We start from the raw sequence: 16776 nt of genomic DNA on the forward strand, positions 1-16776 counted from the left end.
AGGAAAAGGATGAAACTGACTCTTCCTGTCCCAGCAAAGGAAGCTTAGAGCCCCCATCTCCCGGAGCCTCAGAGCGGGGTGCCTCCCGCGTGTACGAGTGGGGAAACTGAGGCCCAGCTGAAGGAAGAGCTGTCCTTCCATCATGCCGCCCCAGGGCTCGTCCTGGAAGTGGGGTTGCTACCCCGGCCTTCTGTTAGCCCCAGACCTGACTTAGCAGGGCAGAGGCCGTGAGTCGGTCCTGAAACTGCTCGGGAGCGTGTGGCCCGGCCAGCCAGACCTTAGGCAGAGAACTGTGGACGGGAAGCCCTCAGGCTGAGGTGTGGGGGGAGGGTCCGATCGCCGGGGTCCTCTGGGTCGCTGCCCTGCATCTGGATATAAACGCCCCTCCCTCCCAGAGGAAGTCAGCTTCTATTCACCACACCCTGAGCAATGACCCAAATCCTTGGAACGTTCCAGAAGTGGGGCCTATTGGTTCTTCCGTGAAGTACATACGGCGCCTACCGACTGTAAACGGGTCACACGGTTGGCGTGGGCGTTCCTTCCCCGCGTGCCTGAGCTGACCCCGGGGAGGGCCGATGCGCCGGCAGGCGTTTGAGTGCGATACTTGCGGACGTTTGCATTGCACAGCTCCCCCACCCCCACCCCGGGGAGTGCGTCCTGTCGGAAGTGTGTGTGAGCATGCAGGCCTGCGAGTGACACTGTGCGCAGCCCCGGTCTCAGGGACGGGGACAGGGCGGGCTTGAGAAGCACGCGCTTCGGTTTCCAAATTCCCGGCAGACGGTGGGCGTGGGGCTGAGCTGCTGGGCCCCTGACCCGTTTCAGATGACGCGTTCAGCGGGCCGAGAGCCTGGGCCGTCTACCGGGTGCTCCCTTTTCCACGCTCGGTCCGGGCCCCTGCGGAGAGTTTTCATTAGCACCCCCTGTCCGATGCTCTGGTCGGCGTCTTCCCGCCCCAGGTGGCCGGGCCTAGCGGGGTGGGGATGGAGGTGTGAGGCCACCACTCGTGTGACCGTCCTGCACTGCTCACTGGCCGCGCCACAGCCGCTTCCTCAAAGTCCCCCTCTCGGTGGTTCCCAAGTGTTCCAACCTGAACTCCCCACATGTCCTGACTCGGCCACCGGACAGTGAAGTCAGCAGTCAGCGGCCAAGCGGAGGTCCGCACCCAGGTCTGCCTGACCCCTGGCCCTCATTTTACAGCCTGTTGGGCTTAGAAGCATTTTTTTGTACTACAGCAGTTCCAACTCTACTTGGTTACGATTTAATGGCTTTTTTTTTTCTTTATTCATTTTAGAGAGAGAAGAAGGAAGAGGGAGAGAGAGAGAGAAACATCGATGAGAGAGAACATCGATGGGCTGCCTCCTGCACGCCCCCCACTGGGGATCGGGCCCACAACCTGGGCATGTGCCCTGACCAGGAATCGAACCGGCGACCTCTTGGTGCATGGGTCGAACTCAACCACTGAGCCACACCACCGGCCGATTTAATGGCTTTTTAAGTAAAAGAATAAGGAAGAGAAGAAAGGAAGCCAAAGGAAATGAATGGACAATTTACAAAGGGGAAACCCCTGTGCAGTCAGGAGCAGACTGGGAACAGGGTCGGCCGTAGGGTGGGCTGGGGGCGGTGCAGTCGGGCTCCCCCACGCATGTAAACTGCCCGGGACTTGGAGCTCAGGGCCACTGGAGACATCTCTGAGGTCTTCCTGAATGCCACTCACTCGCAGCCTCGTGGTGAGGGAGGCGCGGTTCAGATCACAGCCGGCCCCCCTTCTGACCCCATCACCGGCGAACACACCCCCTCGGCACTGTCTCCTCCTGGAGGGGGGTTCGAGGCCGTCTGGCTGGCTGTCCAGCCTGGAGGGGGTTTAAGTGAGGCCGCACTGAGTCTTAGCAGAGCAGGACTTCTGGTGGGCCAGCCCCTTAGTGGAGGGAAGCCAGGCCCAGTGTTCAGCTGGTTTGAAATGAATTCAGGAGGCCCTGGCCCATGGGGCTTAGTTGGTTGAGCATCATCCCAGCACCAAAATGTTGCTGGTTCAATTCCGGGTCAGAGCATGTGCCAGGGTTTGGGGCTCCATCCCCAGTAGGGGGCATGCAGGAGGCATCTGATTGATGTTTCTCTCTCCCGCTCCCTCTCCCTTCCGCTCTCTCTAAAATTAATAAAAAACAAAAATGGGTTCAAGAGGAACCTGAATGCCGCCCCGTTTCCCAGGAGGCAGGCGTCAGTACCTCCAGCTGCCCGCTGACAGCAGTGAGGGTGTCACCCCTGCCTCTCAGAGCCTCCCCCAGACCAGACAGTACAGGGGACCCCACGGGCCAGGCATCGTGGCTGTTTCCGTGGCCCCTGGTTTAAAACAGGAATGAATCATGTCTCGTGCCTCTAGAATTCCTGGGGAGTGGGGTTGAGGCTCGTTTTGGTTTTGGGGTCCTCTTGGGATAGAAAAAAGGGAGGCAGGCTGTATCCAGAAGGGAAGTTAGAGGCTCCTGCTGTCCTGGGGATGCCACAACACAGGTTCCCGAGGGTGGGAAGTGCCTTCCAGGCCCACGGAGCCGCCTCGTGAGGGAAGGACGCTCACGGGATCACCTGCCGCCCGAGGGCCTCTCCTGTCCTGACCTGAAGCGTGTGCCACAAGTTCGCCTCAAAGTCCCCCTTGGTGGCTCCCAAGTGTTCGAACCTCAACTCCCCACATGTCCCAGTGTCCACATATCCCATGTGGTCCTCACCACTCGGACGGGTGGGCGTCACCTGCCCACTTTACAGATCAGGAAACTGAGGCTCGGAGCTGTGAGGAGCAAGAGCACGCAGTGCCGCGTGCCAGGCGGGTTCCAGCGCCTCCCTGCCCGGGGGACCGTCGTGGGATTTGCGGGCTGGCAGACTTGGGCCCTGAGAAGGCCGTGCCTCCCGTCTGGTTAGGACCCGGCGGTGTCTGCGGAGGAGACTGGGCCGCCCGGGCGGAACACCGCCCGCCACACAGTGGGCCGTGCTTAGCCCTGCATTGAGAAGTCAGGCAGCTGCCATCCTCGGCGGTGAAGTCTTGGACCCCAGGGGGCCAGCGCCCCTGCAGCCTCAACTCCAAGGGCTGGACTTCACATCCCAGAGGGCCCCTAGTTGTTTTTGCACTTGCAAGTTACCCCAAATGTGGCGGACTGTCTGGGAGCCTCCGGGCTGTTCAGGGAGGTGGCTCACTCCCTGGCCTGGGCTGGACAACAGCAGTGGCCTCAGAGAGCTAAACGGCCGCTGGCCTGGTTGTCCTTGGCCTTTCTGGGCAGCTGCCAAGAGCCATGGCCATGGCTGGCCAGACCCGGCAGGGTTCCACTCCCGAGGGCTGGATTCCGGGCAGCAGGAGAGCCCCGTGGGTGGGCACGCGTGCCCCTCTGGGCGCCCTGTCTCTCTCCATCCCCGACTCCTCGGCACTGTCGCCTCTGCGGGCAGAGAGGGGACCAGCTTTTCACGTTCACGGTGACATCGCTGTGTCTCCCGGAGGGAGAAGCAGGTGACCGCCGGGAGTAAGGAGGTGCGAGCGAAACCCAGAACGGTCCTCATCTGTGGCCTTATCTTGTCAAGGTCCTGTAGTCCAGTCCCCAGTGTCCCAGCTCTCGGGCCTGATGTCAGTCTTGTCCCTGGTGGTGCGTGAGGCAGGGCACTCCAAAAGACTAGAAGGCCCCAGCCCTCCGCAGGCGGCAGGTAAGGAGCCCCTGGCATGTCCTGACGCCGCGGTCTCTGTGGCGGGTGGGAAGGACCCGGGGTTTCCCTTCGGCTGCTCTGAGCCTGGGTCGGTGTTTTAGTGCCGGGTGCACGGCTGGGTCTTTACAGACTGAACCGGCTGCTGACCCATTCGATCAGACTTGGTCGGCGATCAGTCGGTCCGGCTGGGTGACAGCCCCTCAGAAAGGCCCGTGGGGAGCAGACACAACTCAGCCCCACAAAACAGTCTCGGGAAAGGAACCTGCTCCGTCCCACACAGTGGCCTCTGGGTGCACGGAGTACTCTCGTTACCGCCGTTCATGACTGTTTCCGGGGGCACAGCTCACTCACCTCTGGTGATTTGTGGGCGCCCAGCAGTGAGGGGGGCAGTCAGAGGAAGGACCCAGGAATCAGACCGCCTGGGCTGCAGGGTCAGCCTCTGCCACCTGCTGATCCATGACCTTGAGAAAGGCACGGCATCACCCTGAGCCTCAGCCCTCCGATCTGTGAAGTGGGTTGTGGGGGGTAGGCAGCCATGTCCATGACGCACCAGGACGGGCTGGACGCCCGAGACCCCCTCTTGCTCTGGAGTTGAACTCGGGAGGCAGGAAGTGTGTTCTTCGCCGTGTGGGTGGCGCCTACAAGCAAGGCCGATCTGGGGGAGGAGGGGCTTGGTGGAATTTGCATTAGGCATCCCTTCAGCCCTGCTTTTGGTGTTAAAGTCTGCAAGGGCACACAGCACCCCAAGGGCACACGGCGTGGGGTGCTGTGTGCCCAGGGAGCTTCTCCAGCTGGCCTGGCAAGGCTCGGGGGCTGGCCTTTGCCCGGGTGACTTTCCGTGGTCGGGCAGAGCTCAAGCCCGGGGCTGTGACCAGCCGTCAGCGCTGTGCTGCCCCGACAAGTCCATGTTTCCCTTCCAGCCTCGAGGCGCCTGGAGGGGGAGGACGGAGGTTTCGACCCGGATAACAGGAAGGTAAAGCAGGGGCAGAGCTGGTGCAGAAAGAGACCTGGTTCTGAGGGCCCCTGTCCAGCTGGAACCCTCAGCCTCCCCCGGGGGTGCCGCTCCTTGGGTTCCATGCGGCCAGCTCCGAAGGCCTGGAAAGGGCCAGAGGAAAGGTCTCAGGCTTTGGGGCCAGGTCCGCCCGAGGGGGGTGTGAGGACCGGGCACAACTGTGCCCATAGGGCTTTCAGTGCGGGAGAAGGCGGGGCAGGGTCCCGCCCTCCTGCCTCCGGAGCCCCGCCCCCTTTCTCGTCCTGCAGGAAGGGAGGTGTGTGTGGACGAGCCCGAGGCAGGCTCACCTGGCTCCCCGTGTGAAGCCATCTGGGCCCTGGGCCCCTTGAGCCTCAGTTTCCCCATCTGTCAAGCGGGGTAGTGCCACTTCAGATGACCTCAAAATTCACATGGCTTCTTTTCCTCGGCAGAAGCCCAGCTGGCTGGTTCTCAAGGGGGATGCAGACACGAGGACTAGCTCTCCAGACCTAGACAGCCAGGCTCTGTCCCACAGCAGCGGCCCCGACAGGGACCCTCTCCAGGCCGTCCCGGAAGACAGCCTTTACTCACGTGAGTGGTTCTTTTGAACGAGGAGCTGCCCGCGTGGCACCAAACACCTCGCAGCACAGGGCCCCGCGCTTCAAGCTGATCCCCCAGATCTCAGCCTTGCTCGTTGCCAAAGTGTAGGCGCAAGTCGACAGGCCCGAGGGCACGCCGGGCGGGAGCAGGCCCTCGGCGCTCACCGATTCCCCGACTCTACGGACGCTCTTTGGCCAGTGCGCGGCTCACGGCTGCACCAGCCGGTCCCCAAACACTCCGGGCCGGCAAGAGGGCAGAGAGCCGTCAGGAGAAGGGCCTCCGGGCTGCCAGGCGGGACGTGGAGGCCCGTTTCCCCAGAGCAGAACGAGCGTGGTCCAGGAGGCGAGCCCAGACTCGGAGTCGACGGCGGCATTGTCCCGGGACCCATGCTGGTCCGGAGCCAGGGACCAGGAGTCGGGCCTCAGGGAGTCCGGGGGACAGGGGTGATGCCGGGCAGCCTGAGTGAGGAGCTGGCTGCAGACGCAGGGCGAACTCAGAGGGTGTCCACCCTGTAGAGGCTGCGTCATTCGGCAGCAAATCAGTGTGCTCAGGAGGCCTTGCAGGGCCCCAGAGGCTGAGGGTGCTTTTCTGGGGCAAGCTCGAGGCTCAGCTTCGAAGCAGAGGCCGAGCGGGGATGGGTGTGGGCACAGGGACACAGAGGAAAGGGGCCGGCTTTGCCCGAGAGAGTCCCGAGTTCCAGTGCCCGCTCACCATGGCCGACGCGTGAGTGTGGCGTGACGCCCGTCGCTGGGCCCCAGCTGCAGCTGCGTGCCTGGTGGGTGGTTAGAGCCCTGGGAGGCGACACGTGTGCAGCCCGCGCTCTGCCTGGTCCACAGCAGATGCTCAGCAAACAGGCCGTCGGTCATCCCCATACCCACCCTCAAGCTGTAGGCGAAAGTGCCCGAGGGGAGGACAGAGAAGAAGCTTGGAACGGGTGCTGTTAAAGATCTCAAGCAAAGGAAAGTGACTGCTTGTGTGATTTTTGTAGCCAGGGGTCTTACAGAGGCCCATGCCTCTGTCCCTCCTGGGGTACAGCTCTCCAAATGTCGGGGGCTCAGAGCCGGTGCCCAAGGTCACCACAGGGAGGTCACACCCAAAAAGTCCCCAGAGGGACTGTGTGGCACAATGGCGTGCTGTCCCAGAGCAGGTCCGGAAGGGACGTGGCAGCTGCCCATCCCACCAGCCAGCTGGCCGAGGGGTGCAGGGCAGACTCCTGGCCAGGCAGCGGCCACCGGTCCTCCAGCCCTTCCCTGGTCCCCGCACCCAGTGCCCCAGGGGCACAGACAGTGAGCCTTTCTACGCTGAGCTGTTTGCTGACAGCTGTGCCTGGAAGGTGGGGACCCCGTGGCCCAGGTCAATAGCTCCGTGCGGCCCTCCCACGCCCGAGGGGCCTCGAGCCTCAGCCCCCAGGTCCAGAGCGCTCAGGAAATTATCTGGGGATCTCAGGGTGCTCTTCTGTGCTGCCAGTCTGTCCCTTGCTGGGTGGTAGGTGGCCTTCCTGTGCAGAGACGGTGGCATGCCCATCCCCTCCCCCGCTCTTCCCAGGGGTTCCCACCTAGGGCGATGGGCTCGGGCTGAGGGAGGAGGGGCACTTCCCTGTGCTGCTGACCTGCGCTTTGGCCTGGCATGTCGCCTTCAGCACGTGCTCTGCCTCCTCACCTGCGGACGCCACAGCGAGGGCCCGGGGTTGTTTGAGGTGCCCCGCAGACGGGGAGCCCCGTGAGGCCCGGACGATGGGCCTGTCACCTGCAAGGGCTTATTTGTTCCTCCGCCCCTTGCCGCCTCGTCACACCTGCACGTGCAACCACCGGTGGCCACGCAGCCGCTGCCCATGGAGGGCGCACCTGGCCTGCAGGAATCGCTTGCCTGTGCCGGGACCCAGGTGTAACTGGGACGATTCCTCACACTGTGTGTGTGTGTGTGTGTGTGTGTGTGTCCTCCATACTGCGGCTGGCTTACGACAGTCATGATCCATTCCATGAGATCCACTCGCTTCCTGCTGGTGTTCGACATCCTGTCCTCTGAGCAGGAGATCCCGTGACTTTATTTCTGTCTTGGTGACCCTGCCTGCTTCCTGGAGCAATTTGGGCGGGAGGAGCAGCCCCATTCCCAAGTAGGGAAGGAGCACTCACAGAGGCTTATCCGCCTCTTCTCGGGGTTCCTTGGTGCCCCCAAGTGTGAGTCCATCCACACTAGCCCCACTTGCAGACGACGACGGTTGCTACACGCAGCGTTTGCACGTAGCAAGGCATGCCCACCGCACCCCGCGACACTCCTGCTGTGCGCCCCCGGAAGGTAGGATCGCGAAGTCCAACACAGTGGGCGCTCAATAAATGTTTGTTGAATTGAGATCCATGGCATTCAACGGGTATTTACTGAGCACCCACTCTGTGCCAGACGCTGTGAGGGGCACCCGGGAGCCCGAGAAGACAAGAGCAGCCCCTGTCCCCGAGAGGTGTGCGGGGGGCTGGGAGAGGCAGAGATGCTGCTGGGAGCAGGGCCTCCGTGGGCTCCTGGGGACCGGTCACAGCCTCCTCCCACTCATGACACCATCAGCACGTCTCAGCTGGGGTTGAGTCATTCGGTCATTCATCATTCGCCCACCAAGCATTTACTGAGCACCTACTATATGACGGGCCTGGTGCCGGGCAGCGCAGAGGTGGTGGCGAATGTGGCCCAGCCCCAATCCCGAGCAGGGAAGGAGCCCATCGAGCAGCAGGGACACACCCGAGTGGCAACCCTCTCCTGCACTGCCGTGGTTCTCAGCCAGCGTGGCTGCCTCTGCAGAGGGCCCCCTGCTGGACGTTCTGAGAGACGTCTTCGTTTCCCTTCATGCTGCGCACACGGTGTTCTCCGGTCTCTGCGTACTGTAGGTCGTATTGTGGACGAACCTGGCTCTGCACAGGAAAGGGATGGTGTTGATTTATTTTGTTACAAGAGGGTCTTGAGGCTTATAGGAGGAGAAGCACAGCCCCCAGAGGAACATGAGGTGGCGGGGTCCCTCCCCTGGCCGGGACTATGTAGATGGGCCTTCTGCTGCTCTGGGCCCTGCCTTCCTGTCCTCTCTCTCAAGGCCCCCAAATCGCCCTCTGGCTGGTCATAGGTGTTCCAGTGTCAGACAACACCCCTGGCCAGCTGGAGACCCTGCCCGGGGACTCAGTGATCCCTAGAAAGGACGCCAGGCCCCTCCTCAAATCCCAGCACGTGGGAGCAATGTGGGGCTGGGGTTTGGGGTGAGAATCAAGCCGAATAGATGGGTAGCCCCAGTGTGAGCGGCTGTCCCCCTACCCCCTGTGGCTCTGTTACCTGTGTCTCCTGCCTGTCCCTCCCTGTGGAGTCCCGTGTTTGATGGGATGTGTTGTCTTTGCCTGCTGTCCACCCCTGCCCGGGGCCTGCCCCCCTGCGTCCCTCCCAGTGCCCAGTGGGTGCCGGGGAGGTGACGGCACCTCTGCCCAGCTGTCCTCCTGTTAGCATGGGGAGTGCGGGTTTGAGGCCTGGTCAGCTCCCCGTCATCCTCCGGAGCTTCAAGGTGAGAAGAAACTGCTCTCACTGTCCTGAGTTTACGGTTGAGAGAGGCACCGACTGGCCGCCGATCTCATGGGGGTATTGGGCGGGGTGGCAGTGTGCCTGGTTTGCGCATTGTGACCTGAGGCCCCCGGGGGTAGGATCGTCGGAACAGGGAGGACCTCAGTGTCAGCACCCCCTTTTATGACAGGCCAGCGAGGCATGGCCTGCCTGACCTCAGCGACCCTTCTGTGAGCACCTTCTAGATCCCGGCACCGTGTGGGTGTTGGGGTCGAGCAGAGGCCAAAGCAGACAGCGTCCTGCCCCAAGGAGCTGGCGCTCGGGGGGTGGGACACAGACGCGGTTAGAAAGTCAGGTGTCTCGGTCTGCGCAGGGCAGGGGGCTGGGAGGAGCTGGGGCGAGTTCAGCACAGCGGTCAGGGGAGGAAGTGGACATCTGAGTGAGACCGGAGGGTGCAGGCTCGACCTGCGCAGACACCTGGGGAGGCCTTCCTTACGGAGCCCCAAGCTGGGTCTGTGGGGTGGTGAGGGGGCCCTGACGGGGTGAAGGCTGGGGTGTGCGGGCCCACCTAGGGCATCGTTGGCCTTGGGAGGACTCCAGCCTCGCCCAGACTGAAGGACCATCCTAGCAATCCCCAACAGAGCCCTGACCTCACGACACGTTTTAGCAGGACTGAGACGGGGCAGAAAAGGAGGTTTCCATCATCCAGGTTGGGGGAAGGGCTCGAGGGGAGGGTGTCCTGGGGGTGCACCTGGGGAAATACATTGAGGGGGGTGTCCTGGGGGAGGGTTTCTAAGCAGCACAAACAGCAGCTGGGAAGACTTGGAGGCTAGAGAGAGTGGTCAAGGGGAAACAGGAAGCCAATGGGGTGGGGGATGGGAGCAGCAGGCGACAAGGCAGTTCCTTCCTGGTCCACTAGGGGAGCTAGAGGACAGTGCCCACTGCAGGGCTGTGAGCAGGCCCATGAGGTCCTGGTTTTAGATGTTTGAAACACAGATGGGCAACCTCACAGAGCACAGACTGGAAGCTGCCGGCCCGGAGTGAAAGGGGTTGGGCGCCCAGATAAGTAACATGGGCTGGCTGAACAGTCTGACTGGCAGGATCCCGTGTGAGCAGTTAGGAGGGTGGGGGTGGCTCAGGAAGGCAGAGGCACCTTCCCTCAGAGATCAGTGATGAATGAGGTGGGCTCTTCCTGTTGTCGGGACCTGAGCCATCCAAGTGCAGCTGTCCGGACGGGCTGGAGGTAGTCCCAAGGGGCCTCAGCTCCAGATGTGCGCGGGGCAGTGGCTGTGGTTGACCTGTCCCAGGACTTTCCCCACGCGTGTGCCAGATAAAATGTGTTTCTGAGTAGGCGTACATTCTCAAAAGGGCCTGAGGCCCAGATAAGGTGTCATTCTCCTGCTCCAGCCCAACTACCCCCCGCCCCCTCCCTTTCCATCTCTGCAGATTGCTGGAGGAAGGGGAGGGGGAGAGTGGTCAAGGCACGGGGATGGAGAGTGCCACACAAGTGGAGTGGGCCCAGCCAGCAGTGCCATCAACCAGGAAGGGCAGGGAGGGCAAGGCTTGGAGGAGCTGGAGGGCTTCAGTCCAGGGCTCTGGTGTCCAGGAGGGGCCAGAAGGTTACCTGATGCAGAGACTCCTAGGCAGGGATTTGGCCTGGTCTTTGTGCAAGGACTTGGCCTCCACCTAGATGGATGGAGTACCCTTTGCTTTCTACTCATGTTAGGCCCGCAGACTGGTGGGGCCTCAGATATCAGGGAGAAGACCTCGGCCCAGGAGAAGCCACTATTGGCCCCTCACTGGTAAAGACCACTCCCAGCCCAGGTGCACGAGTGGGCACCCCAAGGCAGAGCCCGCTGCATTCCCTGGGGGTTGTCTGGGAACTCTACTTTTAGCCAACACGCTGTGCTCCACTGTGCCCAGCAGGCTTGCCTACTGGCCCAGGGGCTAGCCCGTGTGTGGGCTCTGGTTCTGTGGGCAGGGGCACAAGCCACGAGCAGTGCACGAGTCCCTCAAGTGTCTCGGGGTCTCCCCAACCCACTCCAGCTCTGCCGTGGGGTCTGAGACAACCCCACCATGTCAGCTCCTGGGCAGCAGAAGAGACTTTTTGAACCAGTGGCTCTCAACCCTGGCTGCACACAAGATCTCGGGGACCCCGAAGTCTACTGGTGGCTGGTCCCACCCCAAGAGAGACCCATCTTAATGGGCTCAGGTAGTAGCTAGGGGATGGGATAGCGGAGAACCCTCTCCTTGCTCGCCTCCTCTCAGTACACTGGGGAAGGCCAGAAACAATGCGGCAGACAGCCACAGGGCTCTGAGAGGGACAGAGGAAGGTGGATGGCGAGGGGGCTTGAAAAATGAAGGGCTCCACGTCTCACCTGCCGTGCAGCCGCACGAGGTGACCGGGCAGATGTTTTCCTCCCCTGGCCACATAGCAGAGGCTGAGCAGGAGGTCCTCTGGAGCGTGGGCCCAGGGGGCACTGTCCACCCACGGCCACTCTCTCCCACCCCAGCTCGGGGCACAGAGCAACCCAGGAAGTACATCTCACTCTTCGAGGGGTGAGCACCAGAAGAGCACTTTGACAAACATCCTGAAGACTAAACTGTCAGAACCACAACCCATAATAAACCCATCTTAAACCGAAACGGTGGCAGCCTGCTAAATAGGAGACTCAGCTAGGACCCAGAGTTTCCAACATGTCCAGGGACAACAGAGAAGTAGTCTTCACACGAGAACCACGAAGACAACGATTTGAATGAGAAAAGACAGAGAGATACAACACTGAGAAGAATCAGATGTTGGAGGGACCTGGCAAGGGTCTTTAAGGCAACCGTCACAGAAATGCTTCAACAAACAGTTACAAATACTCGTGAAACAACGGAAGGAAGGAAGGGAGGGAGGGAGGAAAGGAGGGAAGGAAGGAAGGAAGGAAGGAAGGAAGGAAGGAAGGAAGGAAGGAAGGAAGGAATCTCACCAAAGAAATATAACATAAAAAATAACCAAATGGAAATTATAGAACTGAAAGATAAAATAACCACAATAAAAAATGGGCTCCATAGTGAATCGAGAGGGTGACGAGGAGAGAATCGGAGAATCTGGACAACAGAGAGACCCTCCGCCTGTAGGACAATATCTGGATCATGGAAGTCCCAAAAGAAGAGAAGAGAGTGGGCCTGAGAAAATATTCCGAGAAACAACGGCTCAAAACTTACCAAGTTTGACAGAAGACATAAGCCTACAGGTTCCAGAAAAAGTGAACTTCCAATAGGATACATCCAAAGTAATCCACTCCCCAAACACGTCGTAATGAAACTTCAAACATCTAGAGACAGAGGGAAAAACAAAAATCTTGAAAGCAGAAAAAGACGTCTGTTCAGTAGGGAAACGCAGTTCGACTGACAGCCGATTTCTCGTGGGAAACCCTGGAGGCCAGCGGGGGTGGCACACTCTTCAGATGCTGACAGAAAACATGGCCATGGACGTGAGTTCGAACGGGCTGAAGGTATCCCTCAGGAATGACTGGGACATGCAGACGTTCTCGGACAAAGGAAAGCTAAGAGACTTTTCCACTAATGGTCCTATTTGGCAAGAGGAAGTTCTCCAGAGAGAGAGAAAGTAGTAACAGAAGAAGGCTTGATGCTTCAGAAGGGAGGGACATCAGAATGAGTAAAAATAGGGGTGACTATAACAGATGCCCCTACTTTTTATGAGTTTACACTTAAACCGTATTTGATGGCTGAAGCAAACATGATAATGCCTTGTGATGTGGGTGCCCCAGGTAGGTGCAGGAATACCTGAGACAAGTGTAGTTAAAAAGTCAGGAAGATAAAGTGACCGACGAGGAAGTAAGGTTTCTGCACTTCACCTTGAGACTGGGGGCGGCGGGTTCGAAAGCCATCCAGGTGACTGTACCGAATGCAGGTGAAGACACAGGCTTGAAGCAGTTAAGGACAGAGGCGAGGGCAATGTTGTTCCTGAGACCCCCGGGCAGGGGTTCCCGGCCTTCCTGTGCATCAGAATGCCCTGCAGGGCTTGTTGAAACACCCATCGCCCGACCCCATCCCAGAATTCTGATGTAGTAGGTCTGGGTGGGGCTGGAGAAGGTGCCTGTTTAACAAGGTCCCAGATGAGGCAGATGCTGCTGCTCCAGGGAACCCACTTTGGGAACCACTGCTCTAGTCTCTGGCTGCTAAGTTGCTTCTGCGTCTCAGCCAAGGGTCCCTCAGATGCTGAATCCCAGCCTCACGTCCCCAAGTGTGCGTGGCTCTGTGTAAATCAGGAGGCAGGTGTGTCCTGGAGGGCCCAGAATACTGAGGCAGGTGACCTTGCACGGGTCCCTCTGTGTCTGCGCCCCCATTTCCCTTCTGTGAAACGGGAGGAATCGGCCAGAAGGAAGGGGGGCAGCCCGGGAGGTCTGGCCCCAGGCCCGCTCTCCCACCCTGTCCCCCAGCCCGGCTGCCATCTGTTGTGTGTGTCAGAGGTCATGTACGATTTCACGTGACAAGAGGGCTCCTCTAGAAGAAGTTTGAGAACTCGGACCTTGATGTTGCACAAGGCCCTTCCCGACCCACATCCGGAATCTTCCCCAGGGCCACAGGGGCAGAGAGTCCCCAAGGCCGGTCCCCAGCCGAGGCATTTCCTGCAGAAGTGTCCTGCCCAGAACTTCCTCTGCCACTGGTGGAGCCCTCAGAATGGAAGGACCTGGGTCAGCACCCTTTGCTCAAGTGGGTGGTGAGCTCTGCACGCACCCACCTGGTGACCGCTGAAGGATGTGACCGCATCTCTGAGCCCTCAGGGGAGCCTGGCAGCTCCCAGGAGCGGGCTCTGGCCTGTGACCCTGTGCGTCGGCACCTGAGCAGCTGAGTGCCGGCTGGAGCTGGTGGCGGGGACCCCCAGGCGAAGCAGACAGACATGGGCTCTGCTCTCTCTGGGCCCATGGGCTGTAGGAAGACAGCTGGGGACAGGCCTCCTGCGGGTGCTTCGTGGGATGGGGAGCCCTGTGCCCCAGGGGCCGGGCTCGGCCGCTCGCCCTCGTTTCCAGGACATGTGTCCTCCAGGCTGAGCAGGAGGACACTGCGGGGAGCCCCACTCCGCTCTCTCCAGACTCAGCATGGAACGGGCAGCCAGGTTGTGAGCCCAGGTAGATCCGGTGTGGACTTCCCACGGGGAGCCAGGGCCCCGTATCTCAGACTTCAAAAGAAGCTAGAAATTAGGGTTTTAAAGTGAAATCCCCCAACTGCAAACAGCTCAGGTTATATATTTTTTAAATGGTCTCCGGGCCCTTGGGTTGGTGCTGGGCCTCTATTGGCCACTCCGGCTCAGCCTCACCCCCGGGCTTCAGAGGACACAGGTGCCCGCCAGGGTAGCGTCAGGCTCTGTGGTGTTGCCGGTGTCGTGGGCGGGCTCAGGGACATCGCCACCTCCCTGGCTTCTTCCTCGGCTCCTGGGGACAGAGGTCAGACTGAGGCAGGGTGTGATGCTCGGGCCCTCTGCGTCCCCTGCCTGCCCCCCATCCCGGCTTCCCTCCCGCGCTGGGCCGAGCCTGCCCGCGCGCGTGACAGAGCTGTGCTGTGTCTGTTTCAGGGTTCCCCTATTCCAAATCTGACCCTCTCCCAGGACACGGAAAGAATGGCTTGGACCACCGGGTAGGTACCCCGCCCCGGCACGCGGCGCACTGACCTCCTGGCGAGCCTGACCAGCTCCCTCAGCCTCTTGACCACAGAGCCAGGAGGAGGCCTGGGGACCCCGCTCGCCTGCCCGCCTGTACCTGCTGCTCCACCAGGGGCCTCTCTGCCGCTTCTGCAGACCACAGACCGGGCAGCACCCCTCCCCCCACTCGGCCCGACCCCGGGGAGGCCGCTGCGTACGGCAGGGAGACCGGGCCGCCCGTGTCCTAGAACCCAAGAGGGACCTGAGCACGAGAGCCAAGAGCCACTTCCTTTCCCGGAACGCCACTGGCCGCTCGCCGTCATCACCGTCCCTGCTGTCCCCACTACAGATGTCACTGGGTCTGCGCAGCGCAGAACTCTGGGTGCTCCCAGCTGCGGGCCGGCTGGACCCCTCCCCCAGGCTTTCCCAGTCTCGGGACATCCACAGGACAGCCCAGGGGCCAGACCCTGATGAAGTGTTGTCCGTTTCTGTCCCTCTCCCAGTGAGGACCCTCAGTGAGGGTCGGGCGGACATGATGACACCAGAGCCCCCCCACCCCACGTAGCCCCAGGAGCCTCTTCCCATTCAGGACATCTGTCTGTAAACCGAGGCGATTCAGCCTCAGGAGAAGCCACTCAATGCGGAGACCCTGCTACTGCGCCGTGGTGATCTCAGCCATCAGTGGAGCGCAGGGGACAGCCCTCCAGCCTCCCCCAGGAGAACCTCGTAGCCAGCGGCCAGGCCACCGGGACACAGCCAATAGGGATGTGTCCCCAGAGCCTCAGGCAACCTCTCAGCTTCTCCATCTGCCCCAGGCTCCGTGGGACATGCCGCTGTGTCGGTCCTGGGCCCCGGTGCCTCTGCGCGGTCCGACCCGGTGCCTTGGACCCCATACTGCCCCCGCTTGTCCAGAACGGCCCCTCTGCGCGGTCAGACCCGGTGCCCTGGACCCCTTACTGTCCCGCTTGTCCAGAACGGGCCCCGGTGCCTCTGCGCGGTCAGACCCGGTGACCTGACCCCACACTGCCCCCAGGTGCCCAGGACCCCGCACTGCCCCCGCTTGTCCAGAACGGGCCCCTCTGCGCGGTCAGACCCGGAGCCCTGGCCCCCTCACCCTCCCCGCTTGTCCAGAACGGGCCCCTCTGAGGTCAGACCCGGAGCCCTGGCCCCTCACTAACCCCGCTTGTCCAGAACGGGCCCCTCTGCGGGTCAGACCCGGTGCCCTGACCCCACACTGCCCGCTTGTCCAGAACGGGCCCCTCTGAGGGTCAGACCCGGAGCCCTGGCCCCGCACTGCCCCCGCTTGTCTGGAATGGGCTGAGGCGGGCCGTGCATGCTTCCTGCTTCTTCCAGTTTCCTTCATCGCGTCTGTTCACCCTTCTTGTCCACGTGGAAAGTGGGGGGATGCAGGACCGAAGTCCACGGGAGCTCGGTGCAGGGTCCTGCGGGCAGTGGTCCAGAATGTTCTTTGCTCACCTGGAACAGCTGTTCTCCGACTGGGGCCGGTGAGGCAGGAGGTCGTGGATGGGCCGGGATCCTGCCTCCCGAGTCAAGGCCGGCTCTTCCTCAGCCTGCGGAAGGAAAGTCCAGAGATCCCTCTGCGCTTCCCCGCCTGCCGCAGTGGTCCCTGCCTGGCACCCCCTCGGGAGAGCCTCTTGGCTCCCGGGCTGGTCCGAGGCCTCCTCCCTCTCAACGAGTTTGGGAACAGCTGGTCCAGGCGCTCGGGCGGGGCCCTGTCCCATCCCCTCCCTAACAGCGAGCAGAATTCAGAGCCCCTTGGAGAGCATCCCCAGCCTGCGGGTGGGAGGAGAGGCGGGAAGGCTGTGTGCCCTGAGGGTGCTGGGGCACATGGTGGGACTCCTCATCCCGTGAGGATTTTCACATTTCGTGGTGCTTCCGTGGGGTGTCAGTGAATATTGCTGGTGACTTTGCTTTGGGTTCTTTCTCCCTGCTAACATTTTCTTTTCTTTTTTCCCCCCTAAGACTCTTGTGTAATTGTGGGCCTGTTTCCCAGTGGGAAGGCCCCATCACTGTCTTGTGATGCTCAGCCTTTTGACAGAGCTCAGCGCCCGGCCTGTTCCCTTCACTCTGCGGGTCCCCGGCGAGCGCTGGTCCACCCACTGTTGCCCACGGCCTGCAGAGCTCCCAAGTCACTTACCAAGTTGTTTCTTGATTGGTTTTTACTTCCAGAAAGGTTTCTTGGTGGCCTAAGAGGAAACGCACAGATACAGTGTCTCCAAAACCCCATTGACACAAAGTCACAGGGAGGAGAGGGAGGGAAGGAGGAGACGAGCAGAAAATCGCATCAAAGACCAGGAAAGGCCCTGGCCGGTTTGGCTCAGCGGTTGGAGCG

General features: G+C 61.2%; 1 protein-coding gene across 3 annotated transcripts in view; it reads left to right on the forward strand.

The window, feature by feature from the left end:
- Nucleotides 1-16776, forward strand: part of ABLIM2 (actin binding LIM protein family member 2) — a 90471-nt gene that overhangs the window by 58903 nt on the left and 14792 nt on the right. For all 3 annotated transcript variants that reach the window (XM_036260012.1, XM_036260003.1, XM_036259993.1), the window contains 3 exons: nucleotides 4599-4651; nucleotides 5101-5239; nucleotides 14358-14419. In XM_036260012.1, coding sequence (XP_036115905.1) covers nucleotides 4599-4651; nucleotides 5101-5239; nucleotides 14358-14419 — 254 coding nt within the window. The remainder of the gene's footprint in view (nucleotides 1-4598; nucleotides 4652-5100; nucleotides 5240-14357; nucleotides 14420-16776) is intronic.

The sequence above is a fragment of the Molossus molossus genome, unplaced genomic scaffold, assembly GCF_014108415.1.
Source record: "Molossus molossus isolate mMolMol1 unplaced genomic scaffold, mMolMol1.p scaffold_m16_p_1, whole genome shotgun sequence".
In the NCBI taxonomy this organism is placed as follows: domain Eukaryota; kingdom Metazoa; phylum Chordata; class Mammalia; order Chiroptera; family Molossidae; genus Molossus; species Molossus molossus.